The 26,253-nt window shown below is 42.8% G+C and overlaps 1 protein-coding gene across 1 annotated transcript in view; it reads right to left on the reverse strand.

Moving 5' to 3' along the window:
* TMC5 (transmembrane channel like 5) overlaps positions 1 to 26,253 on the reverse strand; it is a 524,224-nt gene that overhangs the window by 226,286 nt on the left and 271,685 nt on the right. The window contains exons 10-11 of the mRNA XM_085628842.1: positions 24,787 to 24,931; positions 14,214 to 14,378 (exon numbers count right to left, since the gene is read on the reverse strand). Coding sequence (XP_085484968.1) covers positions 14,214 to 14,378; positions 24,787 to 24,931 — 310 coding nt within the window. The remainder of the gene's footprint in view (positions 1 to 14,213; positions 14,379 to 24,786; positions 24,932 to 26,253) is intronic.

Raw genomic sequence — 26,253 nt, forward strand, 5'->3', positions numbered from 1 at the left:
TTTGCAGGCATAGACAACAACTGAAGAGCATAAGAAGGCCAATACCTAGGAAGGATATAACTCTCCATCCCCAGGCTGATATCACACTCCAAAACCACCCGGACCACGTCCAAGTGTCTGCATTCTCGTGTATCTGGCTTACAATCTTATGAAGGCGTGTTATAGCTTTATATACAGATGGCGAATTTTCTGGTATGAATATGCAGCAGCTGGATCCGATGACCCTGCAAGCTCCGCCCCTATCGGCCAGGATGACGTCAAGGACAAGACGATTCTGGAGAACAACAATTCTCATCACTGATTGTTCCTCTGTCATATTGCCTAGGGCGGCTATAGTCTCGTTTACTACAGCTTCAAGAGTCTTGGTGAGTCTGCGTATCAGCTTACTATTTGATATAGTACCTATATAGGGAAAGATACCTTTATTGAAATCTACATACTTGTCCCATGATGTCTCAGTATAATCGACAACTGGGAGATCTCTTTGCTCTCTATTGTGTACTAAATGAACATCTCGATAATAATCAGGGGGAGCTAGGAAAACAGGTGGCAAAAGGAATGCTATGTAACAGGTACCATCCCAATCTAGAGGCAGACGCATATATGCAGTCTGACCACATATGAAGTAGGAATGGCGAGAAGCTCTAAATGAAGATTTACCTTGATCACTATATTCTACTGTAGTAACGCATTGGCTATGGCCCATGGGTTTGGAACCAACTTTTCTAACACATAATTCACCCTTAACTGGAAATACTGACATAGTGGGCAGAATTAGTTCAACTTCGGATTTGACATTCAAAATCATAAGATTAGGTGTAAAATTACCTAATTTATACACTTCATTTTCTAGATCAGTTCCTGTTCTACTGAGGTGACCCTCCTTATTAGGGTGACAGACTTTGAATAAAACTAGATTCAGATTTCCCCATATCCAATGTTGTTGATAAACTGCTGTGTCTGGGTCTATGGAATTTAATAAACTAAACCATGCTCCACAGGAGCCATTGTGTGTGAACGGATGTGGAAAGAAAGGCAGAACTCCTTTGTTATTCTGATAGGGAGGGAGTCGGCCACACACCCAACAATTGGTCGCATTACTAGTCTGATGGGAATGATGTAACATACTAATGAATGTGTTATTGCGCAGCGCAAGTCTATAGGATAATTCATGTGGCGGTAGGTCACTAAAAGAATGTTCATCAGTTATATTGAAAACACGTTTAGAAACAGGATGATACATATGCAAAATCATACTCGTAATAATTACTAAAATACTCAATAAAAACAGAATTAATAATGTCACAATACAGTGGTTACGCAGTAATTTACAATAAGCATGTCGTTTCATTATGATTCTGGACTCTACATGATTCAGACCTAAGGGATACATGTCGGGACAGATTCAACCGCTTCACCTTGGAGAGGACTTAAACAATCAAATCGTCCGACAGTTTAGATCTGGACCTGAGTTTCTGTTTATAGCACTGAGAGTCATTCAGTTCAACAAAAGGAAGTTTTGAATCAGTCTGTGAGGGAGTGCAGGGCACAGTGTCTATATCTGAAGGTAGTCCATGAAATTTTTTTACGTGACTGGAATGAATCCACCCTTTTCGTCCCTCGATCTTCACGGCTGTTCTTGTGGTCAACAGGACCAACTTGGGTGCTTTCCACCTGGGCTCCAATTGACTCTTCCTGTCGAAATTTCTCACAAAGACAAGATTACCCGGAACAACGTCATGGGGTTTCGCCTCAGTGTTGTCGGGAAAGGCTGCAGCTACCTGTGAACGAGAAGATTGTAGTGCAGACATCAAGGAAGCCAGGTAATCTGTCAGCATATTACAGTCAACATCAGTTATTTTACGTGGTATAGGCGTCCCCCACATATTCGGCGGTCTACCAAAGATCACCTCATACGGGGATAGCCCTGTTCTAGAGTGTGCTACCATTCTCATGTAAAAGAGTGCAACTGGTAATGCTACTATCCAGTCGACACCTTTCTCTCTACATATTTTGGACAGTCTGATTTTCAGTGTCTGGTTATGTCTTTCTACGAGACCTGCTGCTTCGGGGTGTCGGACACAGTGGAATTTCCACTGATATCCCAACAGGAGTGAGACATATTTCATTAATTCGGATGAGAAAGGCTGACCGTTATCTGAATATACAACACGTGGTAAACCGTACCGTGGGAAGAATTCTCGAACTAGCTGCTTGGCAGTAGTCGAGGCAGTGTAATCTGATACGGGATACGCCTCTGTCCAACGAGAGAGAGCGCAGACAACTACGAGAACATATTTGAATCCTCGACAACGTTCCATCTGAATATAATCCATCTGGAGGACTTCAAAAGGATGATCAGGAGGCTGAAATCCACCCTGCTCTACGGGAACACTCTTTCCTGGATTAAACTGACAACATATCATACAGGTACGAACTTTTTGTTTAGCTGCTGCTCGTAAATGTTTGTTAAACCAAATGTGCTGAATGCTGTCTAGCATAGCCTTCTCTCCTAAATGTGCTGGACTGTGAACTGTAGCTATAATGACTTGAACCATGGAATCAGGGAGAAACCATACAGATTTCTCCTTCGTCATCCATCCTTGATCTGTCTGGATCCCTCCTAGTTCAGTCCATTTCTTTATTTCTTCTGCTGTGGCATGTGTCTGTATGTCAATTACATCAAGTGTGGGATCCTTAATTGTCATACACTGTGTTGGTGTCTGAACTATTGGCTTTGTCATGTCTAATGTGCGATTCTGAGCAGTCTGTTTAGCTGTTCTGTCAGCTAAATCATTGCCTTGAGAAATGGTATCAGTAACCTTCGTGTGTGCTTTACATTTCATAATCGATATTGCAGTCGGTAAATGAATCGCGTCTAACAGAGCATGAATGAGGGACCCGTGTTGAATATGTGTTCCATGAGAAGTTAAATAACCTCTCTCTCGCCACAGCACGCCGAAGTCGTGTACAACTCCGAATGCATAACGTGAGTCAGTGTATACATTAACTTTCTTATTTGTGGCTTGAATACAGGCTTGCGTTAGAGCAATAAGTTCTGCTGCTTGGGCTGACAGAATATCTATACAATGTGTCTCAATAACTTCAGTGTCTGTTGTGACTGCATACGCGGCCACTAAATCTCCTGTACTTGCTCTCATGCATGATCCGTCTACATACAACGTCAGGTCTGGATCTAACAATGGAACGTCTGTCAAGTCTTGTCTAGGTTTCGTCTTTATTTCAATGATTTCAACACAATCATGAGCTAGTGGGTCTGTTCCAATTACAGGTAATAGTGTAGCAGGATTCAATGTATTACACCGTCGGATCTCTATGTGTGGTTGAAACAATGTCAGTTCATAACCGGTAAGTCTTGCTATGGTCAAGTGTTGCGTTTGTGTTCGGTTCACAAGAACCTCTACTGCATGTGGTACTTGAACTGTCAATGGGTGTCCTAATACTATGGCATCGCTTTGTCTGATTGCTAAAGCTGTCGCTGCCACTGATTTCAGGCACGCAGGCAAAGCCTGAGCTACGGGATCTAATGTACTGGAAAAATAAGCACATGGCTTGCGTGATCCTGCTTGATCCTGAGTGAGTACTGACAAGGCAGTACCTTCGCGTTCTGTAACAAAGAGTGTAAAAGGTTTGCTATAACATGGTGTTGCTAAAACAGGTGCTTGACATAAAGCTTCCTTTAAGCTTTCAAAAGCTTGTGTATGTTCCTGAGTCCAAGGGAGAACAGTCGATGTGGCTGCCTCCTGTGTGGTTAACTGAATGAGTGGTTTTGCTAGAAATGCGTACTGAGGGATCCACTGCCTACAATATGAAGTGAGGCCTATGAAAGCCCGCACCTCCTTTTGTGTCTGGGGTATTGACATGTTAGCAATTAACTGGATGCGATCTGGTGTAAGCTGCCTTCCCTCCTTGGACAGCGAGTGACCAAGATAAATAACTCGCTGAACACAGAATTGCAGCTTAGAAGGGGACACCTTGTGCCCCTTGTCGGCTAGGAAATGTAAAACTGTCAGAGAAGCTTTTTCACATTCTGGCTCGCTTCTCGCGGTGATCAGCAGATCATCGACATATTGAAGCAGTGCAGTATTGACTGGCATGTGGATACTGTCAAGTTCTCGTTTCAGTGCTTGGCTGTAGATGCTGGGGCTTTCTGTAAATCCTTGGGGAGCGCGTGAGAATTTAAAGCTGCGCCCATTTAAACTGAATCCGAACAAGTATTGGCTTTCCGGATCTATTGGGACGCTGAAAAAGGCATTCTTGAGATCAATTACAGTAAAGAATGTTGCTTCGGAATCAATTGCTGTCAACAATGATGATATATCAGGGACCACAGGGAATTGTGGTACAATACACTTGTTTAGTTCACGCAAATCAATAACCAATCGGTATACTGGCGGAGCAGTAGGATCAGTTCGTTTAAGAATCGGAATTATCGGTGAATTACATACATTGGAGTCTGTTTCTACAACTACTCCCTGGGCAATTAGTTCATCAATGATTTTCAACAAAGCCACTACAGCATCATGCGGTAACTTGTATTGTCGCATTCGTGGTAGTACCACTCCTGCTTTCAATGTAACTCGATAGGGTGTAATGTTCATGCAGCCAACATCCGTAGGGCCTTGTGCCCATAGATGTACTGGTAAAATCTGTAGTCGGGGATCCATGTCTCTAGATACATAGTGACCTTTAAAATCACGCAAAAACAACCTTACTCCTTCCGGAGAACAACATATTATGGCTCCTAGTGCTTTCAGAGTTTTAATTCCTAACAAATTTTCTGGGCATGATTTAGTAAGCAATAAATCTGTAATTCGTGTCAAAGGTCCTATCGTAAGTGGTAGAGGCTGTGATACTTCATTAACAATAGGTTTTCCTGAAAAACCAAGGGAAACATTTTGAGAGCCTGAGAGGGGTGCCCCTGGAACTTCACTACGTTTTATGGTTGTTCGACTTGCCCCTGTATCGAGTAAGAATTTTCTATCTTGACCTAATAATTCACTATGTACATAAGGTCCTTCTTGATCTACCGGAATCTCGATAAGCGGTAAGTCAACTTCCCTCTCTAGGCTGGTTCATGCGTAACGCTGATACTCAGGGTATTCATACTGTGCAGTCTGATACATTTGTTGTGTTGTGGTTTGTGTGGCAGTAGTAGGCAACGGTGGTGCAGCTGGCACAAACTGTATGGGTTGCTGTGAGGCTGGCATAGACTGTTGCTGAACTGGCACGGACTGTCCATGCTGCATAGCTCCTTTTTCATTCTGATCTTGTCTAACTAATCGTGGTCTCTCTTTTGCAATACCTGTAGCTATATTTCGTTTCAGGACTTGACAATCATGTACATAATGGCCTAGTTGTTTACAGTAATTGCAGGTTCCCTTTACAGGAACTGCAGAATCACCAGAATGTGTCACACCCTTTTTGTGACCATCTGCTGGTACTGTCTGAGAAACTAGCATTTTCATTTTTGTATCCTTCATGCGTCTATGCTCGTGTTCTTGTTCATCCCTAATTCTATTGTGATGATACTGTAACATTTGTAGCATTTGCGACGGAGTGTTACTTTGCCAGGTACTCTCGAATTTCAATATTCTATTCTTCACTGGAGGCAATGCATTTTCTACCAATTTTGTCACAAACAAATGTGGATATGAGTCACTGCTTGCTTTTATACCACTGTTTATACCAAAACATTTTTCAAATCGGGCATAATAATCACTTGTGTCTTCATCTTGCTTTTGTTTACAGGCTGTGATTGCACCCCAATCTTCCTTTTTTGTAGTTAATAAACGTGGCAGTACTTGTACTAGTAAACCTGGTAATAGTTTAACTTTATCCCCGAGCCCTGAACCTGCGGCTCGGCCCCTTTCTTCCTCTGCTAATGCTGTCCAGTCTATCTTTTGGTCTCCCACTTCCCACTCTTTTTCTTTCAGTTTTTCATATATGCCAGCAGGCAAAAGCACTTTTAAAATCGTCATAATATCAGGAAAGGTGTACTCTCCCATCAGTAACATGTCTTTAATTTCTCGGTGGAAACCCGCTGGGTCTTTGTCATGACTAGGTACTACTTTTTTCATTTCTAATAATTCCATTTTTGATATGGGTGTGTAAACAAATACACGGTGAAACTCATTGTCTTCGCCTTTTATTGGGTGCACTTCTCGTAGAGGATTTTGTCTATCCATGTAGTACGGTGCTCTTTCTCTGGGGGGCAGGGAGAGAGAATCTGGATTTACAAAAAGGACGTACTGCTTACGTGACACTAATATCTCTTTAATTAGCTTGTTACTAGAACCTCTCCATCTGTACGTAAGTAGTTCCGTTAATATATCAGGTAAAGGACCAGGGTCAGCATGTTGGCTCTTATATAATATGAGGAGTTGCTGAATCATATAGATTCCAGCTAAACGTTGTTCATCTGTACTGAGGTTGAGAAACGTGTGTGCTACGGTCTCATCACCGTATTTTTCAGGACTAACAATCCAGTGAACGGCTGATCTGGCTAATTCTTGCTCATCCATGGAATCGAGGAGGTGATAGCCCCTTCGTTCTCGTAGTATTTTATCTGCGGCTTGAAACGAATGTTCAGGAGATTTCAGATTTATTACAGGCGTCGGATACGTTCTGCTATTATTTGGACATACAGAGTGTATTGGATCAGAAAAACATCTAGTATTTTCACAAGATCTTCCTCTGCCTACATAGGCTATGGTCTCTGACTGTCTTGCAGAGTCCCCTGATTCGGACACTTCATCTTGCTCAAACTCGTCTGTTCCCAATCTCTCTTCATGAATACGCTCTATTTCTTTACGTATTTTTCGGCACATGGCTATTATACAATTTTGCTTATCGTGTCTCCCTTCTGATATATTCTGACTCCATCTTGTAAGAATAAGCATTGCATTCCGGTCTACCCCCGGACGATCTTGATTTCTGATCACACAGTTTATGAGGAAACGTAACAGTTCCCCTTGTATCTCTACTTTCTGGAATTCCATAGCTCTGTTAATACATCCTGGATCTCGTCCTGTTTGAACAAAATGATATATGTTATCTAGATGCGTAGCCATCCCTGGTAACCTTGCTAAATACTCTGCGGCTCGTCTGATACGTAATGATGCCAGGACCATTTCGTCCTCTTTACCAACCACCGGGTCATATCTACAATTTACAAGAAGTTCCTTAAGCGTACGTTCATTTACGAACTTAGGTGTACGTGAATGTGCTGACTCTTGAAAAACAAGTTTATTTATTCTAGGTGGTGTAAAAATACTGCTAGCACCTCCCGTGGCCCCATCTGGGGCGTCGGGTGTGAAAGGGTTCGTCGAACGTGATACAGCAACTATGGGTGTCGATACCCCTGTAGAGTCGACTGCGGAAACAGATGCGGAAACAGATGTGCTTGCCGATGCTTGTATCGGGACTTGCTGTTGCACGGGGACAGATACCTGATCCTGACGTTGAACCCCTCCGCCAGACGGTCTATGTGGTGTGGCGTTAGCATACTCGGGGGCTGCATCGTCTAGATATGAGGAAAGGAAAACATCTTCTGCGGTTCTGGGATGCCCCTTTGGATGTACCTTAATTGGAAATAACGGGGGTGGCAAGTCTTTTGGCACCTCCGTAACAGCCTTAGGTAGTCCTTCGGCTAGAAGGGGATACATACCATTCATAAGAGCATTTCTTTGTCTATTTACTTGTTCTGATTTCACTCGGATACCTTCCTCAATTAATAGATTTTCTTGAACTTTATTTGAACTTTCTTTACTCCTCTCTTCTTGTCTACGTGCTTTTTCTGTTCGTCTGTGAGATTCTTTACGCCATAACTCAACGGCGTCTTTCTGTGACTGTCTGACCTTTCTTTTCCATAACTCTTCCTCCACTTTCATGATGCACTCTGCATCCCAGGTTCCCGCTATGGGCCACCTTTGACTTTCCGGTAATCCTTTGGTATAATCTACCCATAGATCAAGAAACAATATGGCATCTAAGCCATGTTTATGGTACATGAAATGTCCTGGAGTGTCTCTAGGAGGAATAGGAACTGCTTCTTCAAGCACCCCTTTTCTGGTAGTAATCTGTCTTAACTTCGAGAAGAGCGGCATATTGACAACTGATCTGATACTTACTCTTGAACTTACTTAATACGAGAAACACAATAATGAACAGTGAACAATGAACAGTCATTCATACCACAATATGCAAGACATTTTCTGAATACTTTAAACATTAAACATTAAACATTATAACAATGATCGACAATGATGACAGTCTGCCTAACTAATCACCACGCTGAATTCTTGACAATAACTGAATACTTCGGAATACTTGATATACTGCTAAACAGTACATATACACTGCTAAACAGTGCAGACCGGATTTGTGTACCCAAATCCGTCTTGACCGGCACAACCTATGTGCGCGTCAACACGCCTCCCCGGCGATGGTACTCACCGAGTAGCTCCTTGAAACGGAAGGCCTCAGAGAATGGACAGGACTCGATAACTGCGGACATCGGACCCTCTGGACGTCGGAATTTCGGAAAACCTGGTGGGCCTCTGTATACCTCGGATCTTGCTCTCTCAGCTAGGCTCTGGTCGGGATACTTCGCACTTCTCACCGCCTCGTCTGGGTTGATCGCAGCCTCAGTCGCCCCCGCTTGACCGGAGGGAGCTTACAGGAAATCCTGCTGGTACGCGTTTATGGTCCGTCCAGCTGTGGCAGGAGACCGGGCCTGCAACGCACCGCCGGCGCGTGAGATGAGAAAGTGTCCCTGTTCGGGCGCCATTATGTGGTAAATAAAATAAATATTACCGGACTGAATTTCATGCGGAATCTTAAATTAAAGTAAATAGCTCAAAATAACAAGAGGCAGAAACCGTGGTATAAGAGGTTTCTAATGGGCTTTATTCCATTCAAAATGGCCGACTCGAGTCGCGGCCCTCAGGTTCCGTCACCACGAAGGTTCAGGAAGTGAAGTACAATAATTTATTAACAGACATGTATTTTTATAATAAGTACATTACAATGAAACGAATGTAGAAGGCGTAACATTTGATAAGAAAAATGACGTGACAGTGACATAATCGAAACTAGGCGTAATAAGGAATAAAAGAAACATGATTGGTTAGAATTATCAGACATAGGTGGATCTATAAGATAATACTTGGCATAGATGCGCGCGCGGCAGCATGACGTGTAATTGACGTGCAACTAGGGGGTGAAGGGGACTTGACATTTAGCTCTACAAGTGGAGACGAGAAGTCTGGGGTCAAGTCATCCTAATCCCAAATCATATCTAACATCCTATGTTTAAAGAACTATGTTATCCACAAGGAAGAGACTCTCGGACAGAATCTATTCTATACTGACTGTGTGCGTGTACAAGCGTCTAAGTGTCTATATGAGATGCGAGGGGCAGAAAACTTTCCATGGCAACAGGGCTATGAATCACTTGCAGGAGGACGGAAAGGCTGAGTCCTTTGCTTGTGAGCTAAAGGAAATGTTTACCTAAATCACTGGACAGGAATGCATCGGCTGAAGAGCAAAAGAGATAATTCGAAGGTGAAATACAACTTCTTGGCAGACAGGCGAAAACTAGCCGAGGCAGGCACCGTTAGCTGCACAGGGAGTAGGACAAAGTTCATGGATACAGATGCGAGCTCAAGCTGAAGCTGTCAGAGACAGAGAGCAGGGAAAGGCTTTGAGGACAGAATCGGGCCTACTCGCCTGAACTGTAAAAATGGAGTAACTTAGCCATATAAAGTCGGTGGCCTTTCATACTTAGGAATCGAATATCCAGCCCATTGATGGCGGATCTGACAGAGAACATGTTGACGGTAGACACACATATGTTTGCGTCTTAGAAACTGGAACTGGAGGGAACATACATGTACTTGTAACATGCATATAGAACCGTTGGGGTCCAAGATAGGGGACATAACTGATCAGGAAAATCCACATTTCCACAAGCCTTCCGGATACGCTTGTTGTTCATGTAATGAGCAGCACATCAGGTTTCGGAGGATTTGTGTATTTTACCTTGCACTGCAGACCAGTAATCATCGTGCGATGCTACTAAGTGTGGAATGCTGAGTCCTAACCAGGCTATCATTTGACTGTGTATATGTACGTAATGCATATCATATGAATCATCCCTTTCTCCTATGTCATGGAACAGGAATACAAGCAAAGTCTCATTATATTAGTATAAGCGCAAGAAAGAGATTGCGCTTTGGTCTTTTCTATTACACAGTCTTTTTCATTTATCTGATTGTAGGAGAGTTTAGTAGAGGGTGTCCAGGAAGAAAACTGCCTTTGCACCCCAGGCTTTTCAACACCTAGATGGGTAAGTGGGAATGTGTTTTATACCTCTTTTATTTGGTAAGCATGTTATTTCTGCATACATAACTCACCTTGATTGTTTTCTCTTCATAATAGTATTCGTGTTGGGAATCTGCAATACACCCTCTTCTCTCTCCTGATACAGCTCCTTCTTTCCTTTACAGGTAGTGTGATACAGTCAGTACTTCTGCTTCAATGATTAGTACTATAGAAACTGTATGTGTTAAGTAGTGAGGGACAGTATACTTACAGTGTTCTTATTGTGTCATCCTCAGATCTCCCTCCCTGCTGTTTCTACCCTTTCCTTCCCTCGCATGACTATCTCACAAGTCCGTGTGTATATTATTCCGGACTTGGGGCAGTCAAGAGGTGGACCCCATCGAGCATCAGCACAATCCTGAGGATTTTATTGGGGAAACCTGACAACCTGTGGGAAAATCTGATCTAGCACTGCAAAGAAAGTATGCTGATTGATGGATATTTTTGCCTGCTCTTTGCTGAGGGCACTTAGAGACAAGTATATCTGACCAGCTTTTGCCACTGTCTACAAGCTTCCTGTCAATCAGTGAATCATGTTCAAGGCACTGACTACTGCACAGTGCATATTGTTTTTGAGACACGCCCCTACCTTAAGGGAAACTCTATATTATTTTCCAACCTGCCTACATATGTTTCAGAATGCCCTTTTTTTCTGGCATGGGAAGGTTGTAGTGACTTTCTAGTCTTGATGCTAGTCCTTTGGGAGTATCTCCACCATCCAATTCATTAAAACGATGGTGACTTACTGGATACTCACTGTGTAACTTATTGGTACATTGTTCAATCTGGTTTACTCTGCCACATGTCAACTTCAATTCAGCAAGACCTTACTGTTGGACTTGGCCCTTCTGGCAGGTTCACCCCCTAAACGTTTTCCATTTATCATAGCCTTTTTCCCTATGTAGTGTTAGTGTTAGTGGCTTTAGGCCTCTAGGCACTTTCGCACTGTGTCCCAGTGTAAAGTGCGTGTGCTCTGTGTTACATTTAGTGAGACTGGCCTGCCCTCCCATAGGAATGCGTGGGGGATATGTGTGTCCATGGTAATTCCTGGTGTGAGAGGAATGTGGCGTCAAGACTAGTATGTGCGAACTCGTGAGAATAAATGCTGCGCAATGGTGTGCGCAGATTTATTGTGACTGATGGAAAGTGCCACTTTTAGAAGTTGGCATTTCTGTGTGCTGTTTGTCTGCCTGCCTGATGTGGAGTGCATGTCTGGCTTTTTGATTGACAGGCGCTGGATGGTGTGGGGAATTCCAGAAGCCAGGGTGAGTCAGCCCAGTGGTGAATAGAAAGATCTGCATCTAGATGGGAGGTAGGAGTTGCACCTGGGACCTGAATAGGGCTGTGCATTCCCTCCACAATGCTGGCTCCGCCCCCTGTGGTGCATCTGAGCACCTAGCCCCCACCTGACAAAAGAGAGAGGAGCTGAGCACAACAAAGTGCTCCAAAGCTCCCCCAACCCAGTTGCATCTGGTTCTCCCCCAGCCCCGTGCTGGGTGAACAAAGGAAAAGTGTGTATCAAAGAAGGGGCTGTGACTCCATGAAAATGTTCTCTGTTGCTCCTGACTTGAGGGGGGCCTGCTGCTGCCGGGCTCCAGGAGGAACTGCCACAAGGGACTGCCTACCTGCTGGAGGGCCCTGTGAGCTGGCCTGCCTGGGCCCAGCCTTTGCCCCCCTCCATTCTGAAGGACTTTCCCTGGACTTTGGGGCTGCAGCGCCTGGGAGCGCTTTATTTCTCATTCTGAAGGAGCACTATATCTTCCTATCCCTGAGTGCTCTTCACTTTTATTTGCCAGAGCACTGGTGGCCTCAGTGCGAAGCTGCAACTTGAGGGCTTGCACCCCCGCCCTGCTCCGGTTAATTAGCCGCGTTTCGGCAGCCTTTGGTGATTATTTTGAATTATCGGCGGGTGCCCACCCCGCATTTATGCCTAATATGCAGTAGGTGCCCAACCCACTGCTCGTGGGCTTCTACGGGTGCCGCATCAAGGAGACGTTGCCGGGCCGCTGCCAGCGCGACCCAGAAGTAAAGCGGCTTTGCCTGGTTGTGGGCGGAGTTACGGCCGGTAGTGGACGTGGAGCTCCCCAGTGTGAGGGAGAGCCCCGCAAGGGCCACAGCAATCTGAGAAGTGAGGCGGAGGGGGCCCGAGGCACATTGTCGGTGCCTGTCCCCACCGCATACCAGCCCGCGCAGTCCGCAACGAAGAGCGGAGACCTGTGACCGGTGCCGGAGAAGGAGGCGTCGGAGTCTTGCAGTACTCCCGGTGAGTGGGGAGGGGGGCTGCCTCTGAGCCTGGCCAGCACCGTGATTGGCACCAGGAGGGCCCCTTGAGTGGGGCCCCCAGACACAGTTGTTCCTGTTACTCATTTGGCTCACAGCGGCGCCGCAGTAGCGGGCCGCTGCAACGTTGGGCCTCCTCAAGTTTCTGATCTCGAAGGAGAGCCCGTGTTGTTTACCGTATTGGCAAGACCACCCTACAGTTGCCCTGAGTGACAGTAGGCAACTGCAAAATTTTTGGGCATAGCGAGTTTTAGTCCCAGAGTGGGACTCCCATGTGCCCAGTGCCCGTCTCCGTTGCTGGTGGGGCATTATTTGTGGCGCCAGAGGCACAGAGAGTGCCAGTGCTTGGTGGTGCTGAGTCCAGCTGCCCTGCAGGAGCGCAGACAGCTGCCACGTGGCGCATAATTGTTTAGAGAGCCCCGGTGTGGATTCCGGAGGGCACCGAAGTGCCCGTGCCCATCCTTTGGATTTTACAGCTGCCCAGGAATTAGTGGGCAGCTGCCACATTTAGGCCAGTTTCACACACTCTTCTTTTGCTGTATGCACAGCCAGCCCTGACTTTACTGGACATAGGGCGCAGAGTTCTATGTTGGCGCATAAGGTGGTTTGCGCCTGATGTGATGCTGATGGCATAATATGTTTTATGTTGCAGGTTCTACTACTGAGTCCAGTGTTTGCCAGTAATCACTGGTAGCGTTCCACATTGATTATATGTCCTATATCGACTGGTGCTCATGCTTTCAGGTATTGCCTAATGTATTTATGCTTGTGATGCTAAGTGCGTAATGCGTTATGCTAAGGGTTTTCAGATCTCAGGTGTTTATGCCTACGGTGACTGCATACTGTGTTCTAGGCCTAATGTGATTATTATTGTATAGTGTGTTCCTAACTTTTACCAGTAGTTACTGGTTGTGCTCTACATTTATTATTTGTGCTACATTTACAATTGGTGATCTGTGATTGTTCTGACAGTGGCCCAATTGACCCTGTCAGGTGTATATAATCCCCTGTAGATACTGCCCAGTGCCAGTTGGCACAGTGTAAATTGTGTGATTAACATCTAATGTGTTTACTATAATACAAAGGCTATTTTTATATATAACTTTGTGTGGAGTTCCTTTTGCGGTGTGCCTGTGGTGTTGTTGCTGTGTGCGCGCGCAAACGCTTTACACATTGCCTCCGGGATAAGCCTGACTGCTCGTGCCAAGCTACCAAGGGGGTGAGCAGGGTTTATCTTTGGCGTGTAACTTCCTTGTCCTGAATAGAGTGGTGGTCTCTGCCTGGCTTTGGCGCAAACCTTAGCCAACCAGAGATCCCATTTCTAACATTTACCCATAACCATATATGGAACGTATACCTTTGCTGAAGAAAATCACACACTGAAGTAATCAAAGCGCACTACCATTCAGCAGAAATAATTCAATATCATTCTTCTTCGTTTAGCAAATGCCTGCTTTGTTTACAGCTGAGATTTTTTTTATTTTAACTACTTTTCCCATGCATAGTATAAAGTTCTTGGCCATTACCTGAGACTTCAATACTTCATCTTTTGAGAGGTAGTAGATGGCAGCACAGCAGCCTACAGCAGTCCCCATTGAAAGAACCCAAGCAAGTAGGTGAATAAGAAAACGAACAATTCTTTGTCCAGTAGAGAGCTTTAGTTTTTCATGGAGGATGTCAGACAGCGCTTCCTGCAACAAGGTACAAATACTCACTTAAACACCTTCTTTGTGTTCCATTTAAACATTTCCATAGGACCATTAAACCATCTCACTAATCGGAACAAAATATGTATTAGAAACCAATTAGGAGCATTTTTCGCACCTTACTAATTCATTTTAACTTCAGCAACCATTTTAATCTAAGGTGGATCCTAAAAGATCGGTATTAAACTCAATAATGCCAGATTAATCATTGTTTGTGAGCTTTCACTACCAGCCTTTTACATATCAATTGACTAACAGGGCAAGAAATGGATTTTATAATATTGATGCTAAAGTGAATGGAACTGTTGGGCAGAGATAGAAAATATCCACACTCGCAATTCTCTGAGATAGAACCATGGTGCTAAACATCAGAATAATATCAATATTCCTTTAATCAGTTACATGCTTGTCAATCCCAGAATGCAGATTTATCTAAAACAGGCAATCATGTAAGCTCTAAAGATGCTGACTGAGTAACTATTGTGTGCAGTAGACAACATTTTAAATATTAATTTCTCATAACATTTAAACACAGAGAACTAATGTGACTGGTCAAAATAATGTTGATGCCATAGCAAAATAGCTCTTGGCACTAAGCATGCAAAAAGCTATGAATTATGGACAGTAGCGGCTCCTCGAGGAAGTGCTGCGGGGCGGTACAGCGGGGCGTGGGAGGGGCAGAGTGGGGGGTAGTAAACTCCGGCATATGGCCGACCGGAGTTGAGTAAATAAATAAATAAATAAAATTAATTACATTGCGAGTGCTGCAATGCCAAATCAGCGATGCAGTGTGTAATGTAATTCGTATTATTTATTCATTTATTTACTCAACTCCGGTCATACGTATGCTGGGTTTACTACCCCCACCCTGCCCCTCCCCACTGCCCCGCAGCACTCCCTCGAGGAGCCGCTACTGTCCATAATTCATAGCTTTTTGCCTGCTTAGTGCCAAGAGCTATTTTCTGCTTATTTTACAACCAGAAACACTTTCCTGGTCAGGGATCTGAGTGGCAAGTTCGGGCTGGACTGTTCCCATGAGGCACAGGGTCAAGACTGATTTGCATATGGCTGGGTTCAAACTGGAATGGCATGGTGAGCAAAAAAACGATGGATTTAGGCCCAGATCTATGTACTGGGGTGAATGTATGACATTGTTCTGCATTCTGTCCAACAATTGTTGTTTTTGCATTTGTCACCCCGAGTGGGACGGGTATGCCCAGATGTGGGTCCCGTGCTCTCCATTCCACTGGAATCAAGCTATCCTGGCTGAAGAGGGGTGAAGCCCTGAAACCGGTCCTAGGATGCTTGTTTATAGTCCAGGGAGGACCTGGCTTGGCAGTTCAGGCTGGACTGTTCCAATGAGGCACAGGGTCAAGACTGATTTGCAAATGGCTGGGTTCAAACTGGAATGGCATGGTGAGCAAAAAACGATGGATTTAGGCCCAGATCTCTGTACTGGGGTGAATGTATGACATTGTTCTGCATTCTGTCCATCAATTGTTGTTTTTGCATTTGTCACCCCGAGTGGGACGGGTATGCCCAGACGTGGGTCCCGTGCTCTCCATGCCACTGGAATCAAGCTATCCTGGCTGAAGAGGAGTGAAACCCTGAAACCGGTCCTAGGATGCTTGTTTCCAGTCCAGGTAGGACCTGGCTTGGCAGTTTGGGCTGGACTGTTCCCATGAGGTACAGGGTCAAGATTGATTTGCATATGGCTGGGTTCAAACTGGAATGGCATGGTGAGCAAAACAACAATGGATTTAGGCCCAGATCTCTCTACTGGGGTGAATGTATGACATTGTCCTGCATTCTGTCTATCAGTTGTTGTTTTTGCATTTGTCACCCGAGTGGGACAGGTATGCCCAGACGTGGGTCCCGTGCTCTCCATGCCACTGGAATCAAGCTATCCTGGCTGAAGAGGGGTGAAACCCTGAAACCGGTCCTAGGATGCTTGTTTCCAGTCCAGGGAGGACCTGGCTTGGCAGTTCGGGCTGGACTGTTCCCATGAGGCACAGGGTCAAGACTGATTTGCATATGGCTGGGTTCAAACTGGAATTGCATGGTGAGCAAAAGAACGATGGATTTAAGCCCATATCTCTGTACTGGGGTGAATGTATGACATTGTTCTGCATTCTGTCCATCAATTGTTGTTTTTGCGTTAAAATAATCTAGTCATGCAGATACATAAACACTTATAATAGCCATTTTTTTGGGAAAAGGAGAACAGATATAAAATTATTTTTAGAGTTCACAGCTGAAATAAATATAATTTGATTACTTCTGGACACTGATTACTGCTCATTGCTCACCCCCGGAGACCGCTGTCTTCGACCTCCAGCCGAGATATCTGTTTGTTGTTGCCCGAGCATGGGGCCCAGCATTGGTGCGCACTGGTGCGCACTGGTGTGCTTGTGCCCCTTGCAATGTGACCCCCTATAGTCGGGGGGACGTGTAGAAGGAGCATCGCTGACAATTATATTTGCAGCCCTATTTTGCTGTCTATGACAGGCAGATGGACTTAGCTCGGCTGACATCAGCGCACCAAAGGTCTGGCTGCAGGCGCCGGCTCTGTTGCAGCCGTGGTCCGCTTTTACATGGGGGGTGGTGGTGAGCCGCATTTCTAGTGAACTTGAAGGCCACCCAAGATTTCTAAACACCGGCTGTCACGCTGCAGCACGCTTTGTTTGGCCTCGAGGCACTGAGGTCATTGTAGCAGCAACTGTACATTGGGCCACGGAGGTCGACTCCCTCCACTACTATTTGGCCCTTTAACTCTTTCCTGGAATCTTGAAGACATCTTTTGAAGATCCCTTCACTCCCATATATGCCAATGGATGTCCTGGATGTATGGTGGTGAAGCCGGTTCACCTCAAGTTGGTGGAGAAAGAAAAATAATAATGAAAGGCAAGTGGCGAGAGGCATGGGTAGTGGGGGACGAAGTCAGCGTGGCGTACATTGTATCCAAAAATTAGGGTTGCAATAAGTTGAATGCCCAGTTTTAGGTGCTGTGGCATAGGGGGAGAGGCCTGCCTCTGCCGAGGTGGCCTGGCTACATTGAGGAGCGGCTTGTGGGTCATTGGCATGCCCACTCGCTTTTCACCCAAATGCAGCCCAGAATAGCATCTGGGACAACGGATAAATTAAAATCTTAAACTGGTTCTGGAGCCAAGAAAGTATCTCTAAAAACACTTTGTTCCAGTGAACCTCTAGCAGATTACTTTTACTCGCTTGGCTAGCGGCCTTGAGTTTCCCCTGGGGGATCCCAGTATCAAATCTCAAGGAGACATTGCTAAGAAAAAGGCGGAGTCTTTAGTTTGTGAAGTTCTAAAAGATTAAGGGCCCGATTACGATGCGGTTAGGAAAGCTTCCCGATTGAATCGGTTTGGAAATGGTTTCTGACCGACTTGGATCGGGAGTATCCAACCGACCGACTATGATGCATCCGGGTAGTTCCAGAAATGATTTGGTTGCACTCCCATTGACTTCTATGGGAGCCTATGCTCCTACCGCATCGTAATCTGGCCCTCGGTCGGGAAGACACATTCCCGATCCGATTTGGAAGGAGCAAATGCCGTTAGTAGGCCTTCCTAACCGCATCCTAATTGCGCCCTAGGTGGGAATGCTTTCCTAACCTCATCGTAATCGGGCCCTAAGAGCTGAGATCGGGCCACTTAATTTAGGGTAGGGCCTGTTCAAAGACCAAATCTAATCCGCCCCAGAACAAAGATATTCCTGTAACGATGCTGAAAGGAATGAACCAGATCTTCAGCTTGTGGGAAAAGGAAAAACCACCACAAGAAGAGTTGATGCGTACATGGAACCTATTGAGGAGCAAAATGTAAATGCTAAATCGCATATCATTGGACCTGGGGTTTCTGGTGAAAAGGGGGAAGAGTTGTTTACTTCAAAGGACAATAAACAGTGTTTGGAGGATTTATCAAAGTTACCCTCGATGGTGTATCTCCCCAATCAACCACCTCAGGTCCCCCTATATATACTTGTTGGACAGAACCTGATTCCTCCCATGCAATCGCTCCCAAAAAAACTGTTCTCCAACAGGGGAAACTGTACAGGAAGACGATTTTACTTTACCTGACTTGGAGATAGACCTATGTAGGAAATATTGGCTGCAGGATAAAAGCAAGATTGTGGAGTCCGTATGTACCCCCTCTGTGGTGGGCCCTATGGGTTTGAAACTCTTTAGTAGTACTCCTTCAAATAGTTCTTCCTTGTAATCCAACTTATCTGCAAGCCCTTCTCTTGATGCAAGTGGTATTAAACTTTGTCATTCTCCTAATGAAGAGGTAAGTATCAGCTTCCTTAGTGTGCTTAGAAAGGTTACTATCCTCTATTCTGCTGTTAAAAAAATGTGTGGGTGGCTCTGAGTGTGTCCTTGATACAGTAAAAAAAATATTAAGGGAGCTGGTAAGCAATAAAAAAGAAAAGGATACTGTTCTCGGTGTTCCAGTGGAAAGAGAAGAGGTCTCGAGGTACAATAATGTGTGTGACCAGATGATGGTTGATTGTCAAACTGACTTTTGTTCCCAGACTAGAAAGCCACAGTGTAAAAAGCTTAGTAAAAGGTCTTACACACAGAGAGCCCAGTAGAAGCTATAACATTTATTTTTAAAGCTACTTCTAATACAAAGAAACAAGGAAACTCTCAGGGTGTCGAGCAATATGTATTTCCAATCATTAAACCCCAGCCTAAGCAGGAAGTGAACAATGGTGTCTTAAGTGCTCCACAATAAAAGTGGTAAAGGGGGGGGAAGCGAAGGGGAAAGAAGAAGGAGATTACATTTTAGAGAGGATGTGGATGTTTTGTTTAGCGCATAGGGCTCAACTAGACTCTCGCAAGTGTCTAATCAAGTTATTATCCCCGATAGTAGACCCCTAAATGTAATGGCTGAGGGGCCTGTTGAAGTTATAGTAGATGAACATGGGATGCACCCTTTTATTCCTTCACTGTTTAACCTAATGGCTGTGCCCTTCCAAAATATTGGTATAAAGGGAAGCCCCTGGGTGTTTGAGGGGTCTAACTCTTTATAATGTAAAATGGAAACCTATTACGCAAGATTTTATCCCTTTATTTGATGCAGTTATAATTTTAAATAGGTCCTTATTCCTTTAATATTTTTCTGAGACTGAGAAGTTGAAGCTCATCCAAGGTAATGATATTGATTTGGTCTCCCTTTTACCCTTTGAAGTTGGTTTTAAATCAATAGTAATCTTTTATTCCAAACTTACGGCAAATTTGATATTAAGCTTGTCTGAAGGCCAGCAAACAAAGGAATTGATGTTATTCCAATCCTAGAAGAGGCGGGATTGTGCGTAGCGGACAAAACATTTCGACCTCACTCTCCTCTCTCTTTTAGGGGGTGGTCAATGACTGATGTAAAGGGGATTAAAATCCATTTCGATAAATATGGCAGACAAGTATCTGTTAGAGAATATTCCACTCACCTTACTCAACGAATTTCTAAAGATGAGCCCTCTAAATGGAATTGGTTACCTGGAACTCTATCCAGTGTGTCTCAGAGTAGTAACCTGTTATGCCCAACTTATTTTGCAATGATTTAAAAATCATATCCTGGAATGCCACAGGAATAAAGAATAGGAGGGAGAAATTGTAAAATTAAGTTCATTTGAAGCAGATGTGGTTCCAGGAGACTTGGTGTGTAGAGAAAATGGTTTGCCATGGTTATATCACTTTAAATTGTAAATCAACACCCTCAAGGCGGTGACATGCGAAGGTAGAGGCGGCCTGTTTGCTATCTAATAAAACTGAGTGAAGCTATGAATGTTATGAAGACCCAAGTAACTATTTCTTAGTTGTAACTCTATATAATCATGGCAATCCGCAGAGAACTCCCCCGCTAATACTGATAAATATTTACGTTTCCCTGGGTCTATTTTTTGATGCCCTCTTATACAAGGTCTTTTCTTATGTTAGAAAAGTGTCTGATAAGGAGGGACCCTACTATAAAATGTTGGTTGGGTATTTGAACAGAAAAATATCTAATTTTGCCCTAGAGCAGTCACAGGAGAGTGAAAAAGAAGAAGCTATGTGGATATCCCAAGCCATTTTCCACCAAAAAGAAGAACTAATAAAAGAGGGAAATGTAAGTTATCAATTCAAATGGCTCCCTCTAGGGTAACATTTTAAACCCATTTTTTAAAGCTTGTTATGAAATGAAAGAAGTCCCTCCCTCCTGGAAGAGGAGTGTCATAGTCCCACTTTTAGGAAGGGAGACTGTAATTTACCGGAAAGCTATAAGCAGTTTTCCCTTCTTGATGCGGTGGGTAAAGTCTTTGCTTAATGCTTGCTGACCCAGATTAGGCGGAAGATCACAATATTATCCCAATGGAACAAACCGGGTTTAGGAGCAAGTATGGAATGATTGACAATATGACTGCCCTTCAGCTAATAATTAAAAAATATGTCCAAGTTGAAGGGGGTATGGTATATATGGCTTTTATTGCTTTTTCCATGGGATTTGACAAAGTAGACTGTCCTTTGCTGTGGAGTAAGCTTTTAAGTTTGGATATGCCGGGTACCCTTTTAGACTTAGCTCGGGTCCTTCATAGTGATACTTGGTGCAGAGTTCTTCAGGGTCGTGATAGGGGTTTGCCTCTTTCGAAAGGCTTAAATAGCCATCTGCAGGCTCTTCAACAATTTTGTAGGGGCTCGTCATTTAAAGATCAATGTATCTAAAAGTAAACTTATGTTTGTCCATGGGAAGAAAAAGTTGAAGTATGGCAATATCGTATGGCATCTGGGTGGTCAAAAATGGGAAGTATACCTTTTTGGAGAAGATAGTATGTTGGCAATTTAGTGAAAAGCCCATATAGAAAATAATATGTGCAAAGCTATTTCTCAGGCTAAATGTCTGGGATCCCTCTATAGGGCAACTGGGAGAAGGCTTTTTCCACCTTTAAAGAAGGCCTATTGCACTAAAATTCCGGCCTCTCTATTATATGGCATAGAATTGATTGATGTTTTAAAATGGGGTCTCTTAAATACAATAGAAGGTCAAGTCTTAGAAGTTTGGCATCAGTTAATCCAGCTTTTTCTGTGGTTGCTTTAAGGTTTGAATTTGGGCTGAGAAGTGCTTTTGTGCAGGGCTTTTCAGGAGTTGTACGTTGGACAGTGAGTCTTACAAGGAGCGATCATAGCACACTTAAGTTCGGGTTAAGAAAAGAAATACTAGATGGGCCAAAAGAAAATGTATTAATCTATAGGAATTTCGCTGTGGCAGTAGATTTACGGCAATTAGATATTCCTTCATTTTTGTCTCTATCGCCGCAGCAATTAAAAGTTACCTTAAAACAAGTTTCTTGGTACCTGAGCTTTCACATGGACAGGAAGACCTGTATGTCGAAGAGAGGTTATCATCTGACTATTGATTCCTTTGTGATAAATAAAGCACAGTTTTATATTTCTTGGAACCTGCCGCATGGAGAGCGGTGCTTCTTGTTACTGCTGAGACAAGATATGTTACCATAAAATCCCCTCTTAGCCAAATAGTATGGTACTTCTGCGGTTTGCAACTTGTACAAAAATGGTATTTAAGCCTTAAACCATGTTTCATTTATTTGCCCTGCTTTGTTACTGTGCTGGTGAAAATGGCAGAGGCTGACATGTTTGCAGTTGTCTATTCTTTCAACCTCTGCATTATTACAGTCAATTTATGTACCTCTGAATGAAATGATTTGGCAGAGAATTTGTAACTTTTTAAAGGAGTTTTAATGTTGTATTAAGGCCATTTGTATTATGCTATTGTTACTATGTTGCTCCTAATCTATGCTTTGATGGCATGAAAGACACTTTAGGTACTGTTATGGTACTACTTCTTGTTGCTGCAAGCTTGGAAACTGCTTTTTTTGCACCTTGGATTTCCCTAATGATTGTTTGATCTTTTAATGTGATGGGTTGAATTTAATATACATACAAAATTGTAAATCACAATTTGTTTTTATCCATATGCAAACAATTTTGAGTTTTTATGTGAACCTCTTTGGAGTAAAGTAACATAAACAAAGATAATCTATAACTTGACTGGATTACTGAGTTCATCAGATCATGATGAATTGAAGCTGAGTCAGCTAATCCTGTCACAGTTTATATGAGGTTCATATGCTGATGTGAGCAAGATATTTGTTAATGCACATGTGCTTTAGATAGGGTAATCTGTTATGAAAATAGGAAAAGGACTGGAGGGAAAATTTCAATAAAGGAAAACTTAAAAACAAACGGGGATGGGAGGCTGATCGATGCCTGTCTCTTGGGTGAGGACTCCCTTCTCAAAGTAAGGACTATGGCATTTCTTTTGATAGGAAAAAAGCAAAATTGAATTCTTCCACCAGAGAAGAATCAACTGATTAGTAGGTAACAACTATGAGTACAAGCACGCAAAGCATGCAAAATTGTCAAAGTGTCAATTGGCAGGGCAATGCTTGATTTCAGGAGGTGCTTTCCCCAGAATTCACTTCAGACCATTGGACTTAAAGAGTTGTTACCAATTATTCTGCATTAAAGAACAGTTTGATTACTAAGGTGGGACGAAAGCATACGTTTATTTAATAAATGGCACTTTTATCACAACAAAGTGGTAGTGGTGATATTGGCACACATGACTTCTCCCTCAGACTATCATTGGCTGGTCTAGGGCAAGCTGGGATCAGCCGACGCTGGACTGCCAGTGCTTCTTCTGGTGAGTGATTCAGCATTGTGGCACTGGCCAGTGGCTGGCTGGATTGGCAGTGACTTAGCCAGATTTGGATTTAGAGTAAGAACCCTAGCCCGAGCAAATAGGAGCTCTCAAGTTTATCCGTGTAGGGCAAATATTCTATCCATTCGTGTTTTTACATATAACTGTGGTACTTATAGTTTGCGCTCTATTATACGTTCTAGACTACAAACAGCAGAAAGCAAAGGAAAAGGGCACTAGACAAGCTGTTTTTACTATACATGGAACACGTGATGGTCATTCAATTTCTAAATACATGTGGGAAACATTTTCAAACAAACGAGCAAAAGGCAAAGTATGCATTGGTATTTCTATGGAACTGAGTAAATCTAGTCCGGGTCAATGCAATGATGCACAAAGCAACAGGGTTGACATAGGACCTATGTCAGCTATAAAGACAGAATGATAGGGACACATGGGCTCTTTCAGTGAGCAGTACTAGATGTGAGCAGCACCAATGATAAACCGCAAACATCTTTGGACCCTGACAGCTATTATGTTTTTGAAAACTAAACATTTACCAGAGGTATTGTGTAATTAAGGCTATTTGCGTAATGAGATAATTGTAGGGATGGATAGTGACAGAAAAAAGAAATACGTTTAATATGGATTTCCTTGTATTTTATTTGAAAAAATGATTATTTTGCAAAAACTATTACTTTGAAGCAAGCACACTTTAATGCAGTGAGATGCAAACAACAAGATCTCTTTTGGAGGATTTGAGCACTAATCTGGCAGAAAATCACAAATTTTAAAGTTGAAAATTTGTAACATGGTGTCAGGACCTTCAACATCAATTCATATTCAAGCACTGGAACAGTTCCTTTCTCACTAATATGAGACAGGATGCTCTACCAGGATAAGTCTGACCTGGTTGGGCTTTGAAAGGGGCTTATGTTTATTTTGTTAACATGTAGACATATTTGTGACACTCTTGAGTGTTATGAGAAACCCAATGATGTTGCCAAGAAAGTGAAGACAACTGTTAAAGATGAGGGTCTGATAAACTTGTACAAGCATGAAATGGTTGAAAATGGTTGTTTTTTTGTAGTTGGATTCTAAGCTTGTTGTGTTGTATTGATAAGAAAAGAGAAAATGACTTTTTTACAATTTCGAGGTGCAATGTCATTGATTATTAAGTTATAGATTTTGTCTTGTACAGAATGTTTCTTCATATACAGCACTATATTTTTGCGTTCGTTTTGTATTATGCATTTCTGTGACTAGAAGGCGGTATCATGACAGATTTTGTCTGCATACGATAACGCAATGGCAACATCCTGTCCTGTACAAATGAATGGCCTGAATTACATACCTTTAGGATTGTGGAATATTGGGATCGGTGAAGGCAATAGTGAGTAATCACTATGATTATCTTAAGATCGGATCATGAGAAGACTATTTTGTCATCCATTATTTTTACTACAACCCATCATTTTAACACACTATTGTTTAATGTTGCCATCATGATGTCAAAATTACCACTGGAGACCACATAATATTTCCTTAAGTATGCATTTCTACATTTGTATTGCATGATTCATCAATGCACAGGACACTGTTAGGTAACAATGCTCTTTAGAAGCTCATTGTTCATCTATTCTTTCATTCACAATTGGATTGAACATGAAGCTTTACATTACCTTTATTTGAGTGCTGAGGTTTGTCTGCCTTTCTTTTATTGCCTTTTCATGGGTTACACTGAAGTCCCATGCACAGAGCAGTTTTGTCGCATGTGTAGAAAATGTATTTGGACTGATAAAGTTCTCACGAAAGGACTTTGCCATGCTGTGGGAAAAGGAAATCATGTCACTTGTAGAATGAGGAACTAAGATATCAATTTTCAGACTTACCTTGTTAAAATAAAAATCAGCAACTAAATTCACTGATACAATGTAAATATCCCCACCAATTTACAGCATGATGGGGAAAATATACCAGACCAAAAACTCTATTAGAACGATTTACAGTACTTCTAGTCATCAACTAAAAAAATGACAATAATTATGAATGCTGATGCTCGTTTTTCACTTTGAAATAAACCTCTGGTTACCTCTGCAGTGAGTGCGCTCTTGTTGCTTTGGGCACTCTTTGTTTAAAATATATATATATATATATATATATATATATATATATATATATATATTCACAGAAAAAAACATAGGTTTCAGGGGTGTTATAGTTAGCTGCCCATTTCACTCGTACAAAACCATAGAAATTCCTCCGTTATAGTTAGTTCTGCTAACTATAACTCACGCGCCCGCAATGCACTGCTGATGATGTCACATATTGCATCATTCATGACATGGTCAGTGACATCACTGATGACATCACTGATGACATCTCAAATGACATCACTGATGACATCACTGATGACATCATCCACTGAATGTGGTTTAGTTTGAAATTTAAATATGTAATATATATACCAATCTGTATTGAAGATTGAGTGGATATATAACTGTCTGGATGGAGGATTTAGTAGCTGTCTGACTGTCTTTTTAAGTGAGTAATTAAAAGTGTCTCACTTAATACATGGATTAGTAACTAAACTATGTGAATGTGTGCAGCACTCTCTCTGTTGTTGTATAACATGCTGCCTCAGTTGGTCACTAACTACATGAGTGTGTATATTAGTTATTGATTAGTTGGGTGAGTATTTGTATGGGACACTGAGTTTGTGTGTGGTTGGATGGGGTGTGTGTAATTCTATGCATAGATGTGTGAATGGCTGATTGACTAGGTGTATGGGTTTAAGAGTGCATGTGGAAACAGTTGTTTGGGTGACTGAGTGTATTTATTTGTGTGTTGGTGAGCGAATATATGTTTTAGTTGTACATCTTCAACAAAGTAAAAAAACAAAAGGCATTGTATGTGAGAGTTGGTGTATATAAATAAGTTTGTGTAAGAGTTAGTGATTGTGAGAGTAAATATATGAATGAGTGTATAATTGTAATGGTGCTTTTTTAACATATTAACGATGAGTTACTATGTGTTTGAATAAATGAGGTGTCATTGGATAATTGTGTAAGTGAGTAAATTTAAGTGCGATACATTTTTTTCATGAGTGAGTAGGATGACTGCATAACCGACTAAGATGACTGCTGATG

Source organism: Triturus cristatus, chromosome 10 (genome assembly GCF_964204655.1).
Source record: "Triturus cristatus chromosome 10, aTriCri1.1, whole genome shotgun sequence".
NCBI lineage: Eukaryota > Metazoa > Chordata > Amphibia > Caudata > Salamandridae > Triturus > Triturus cristatus.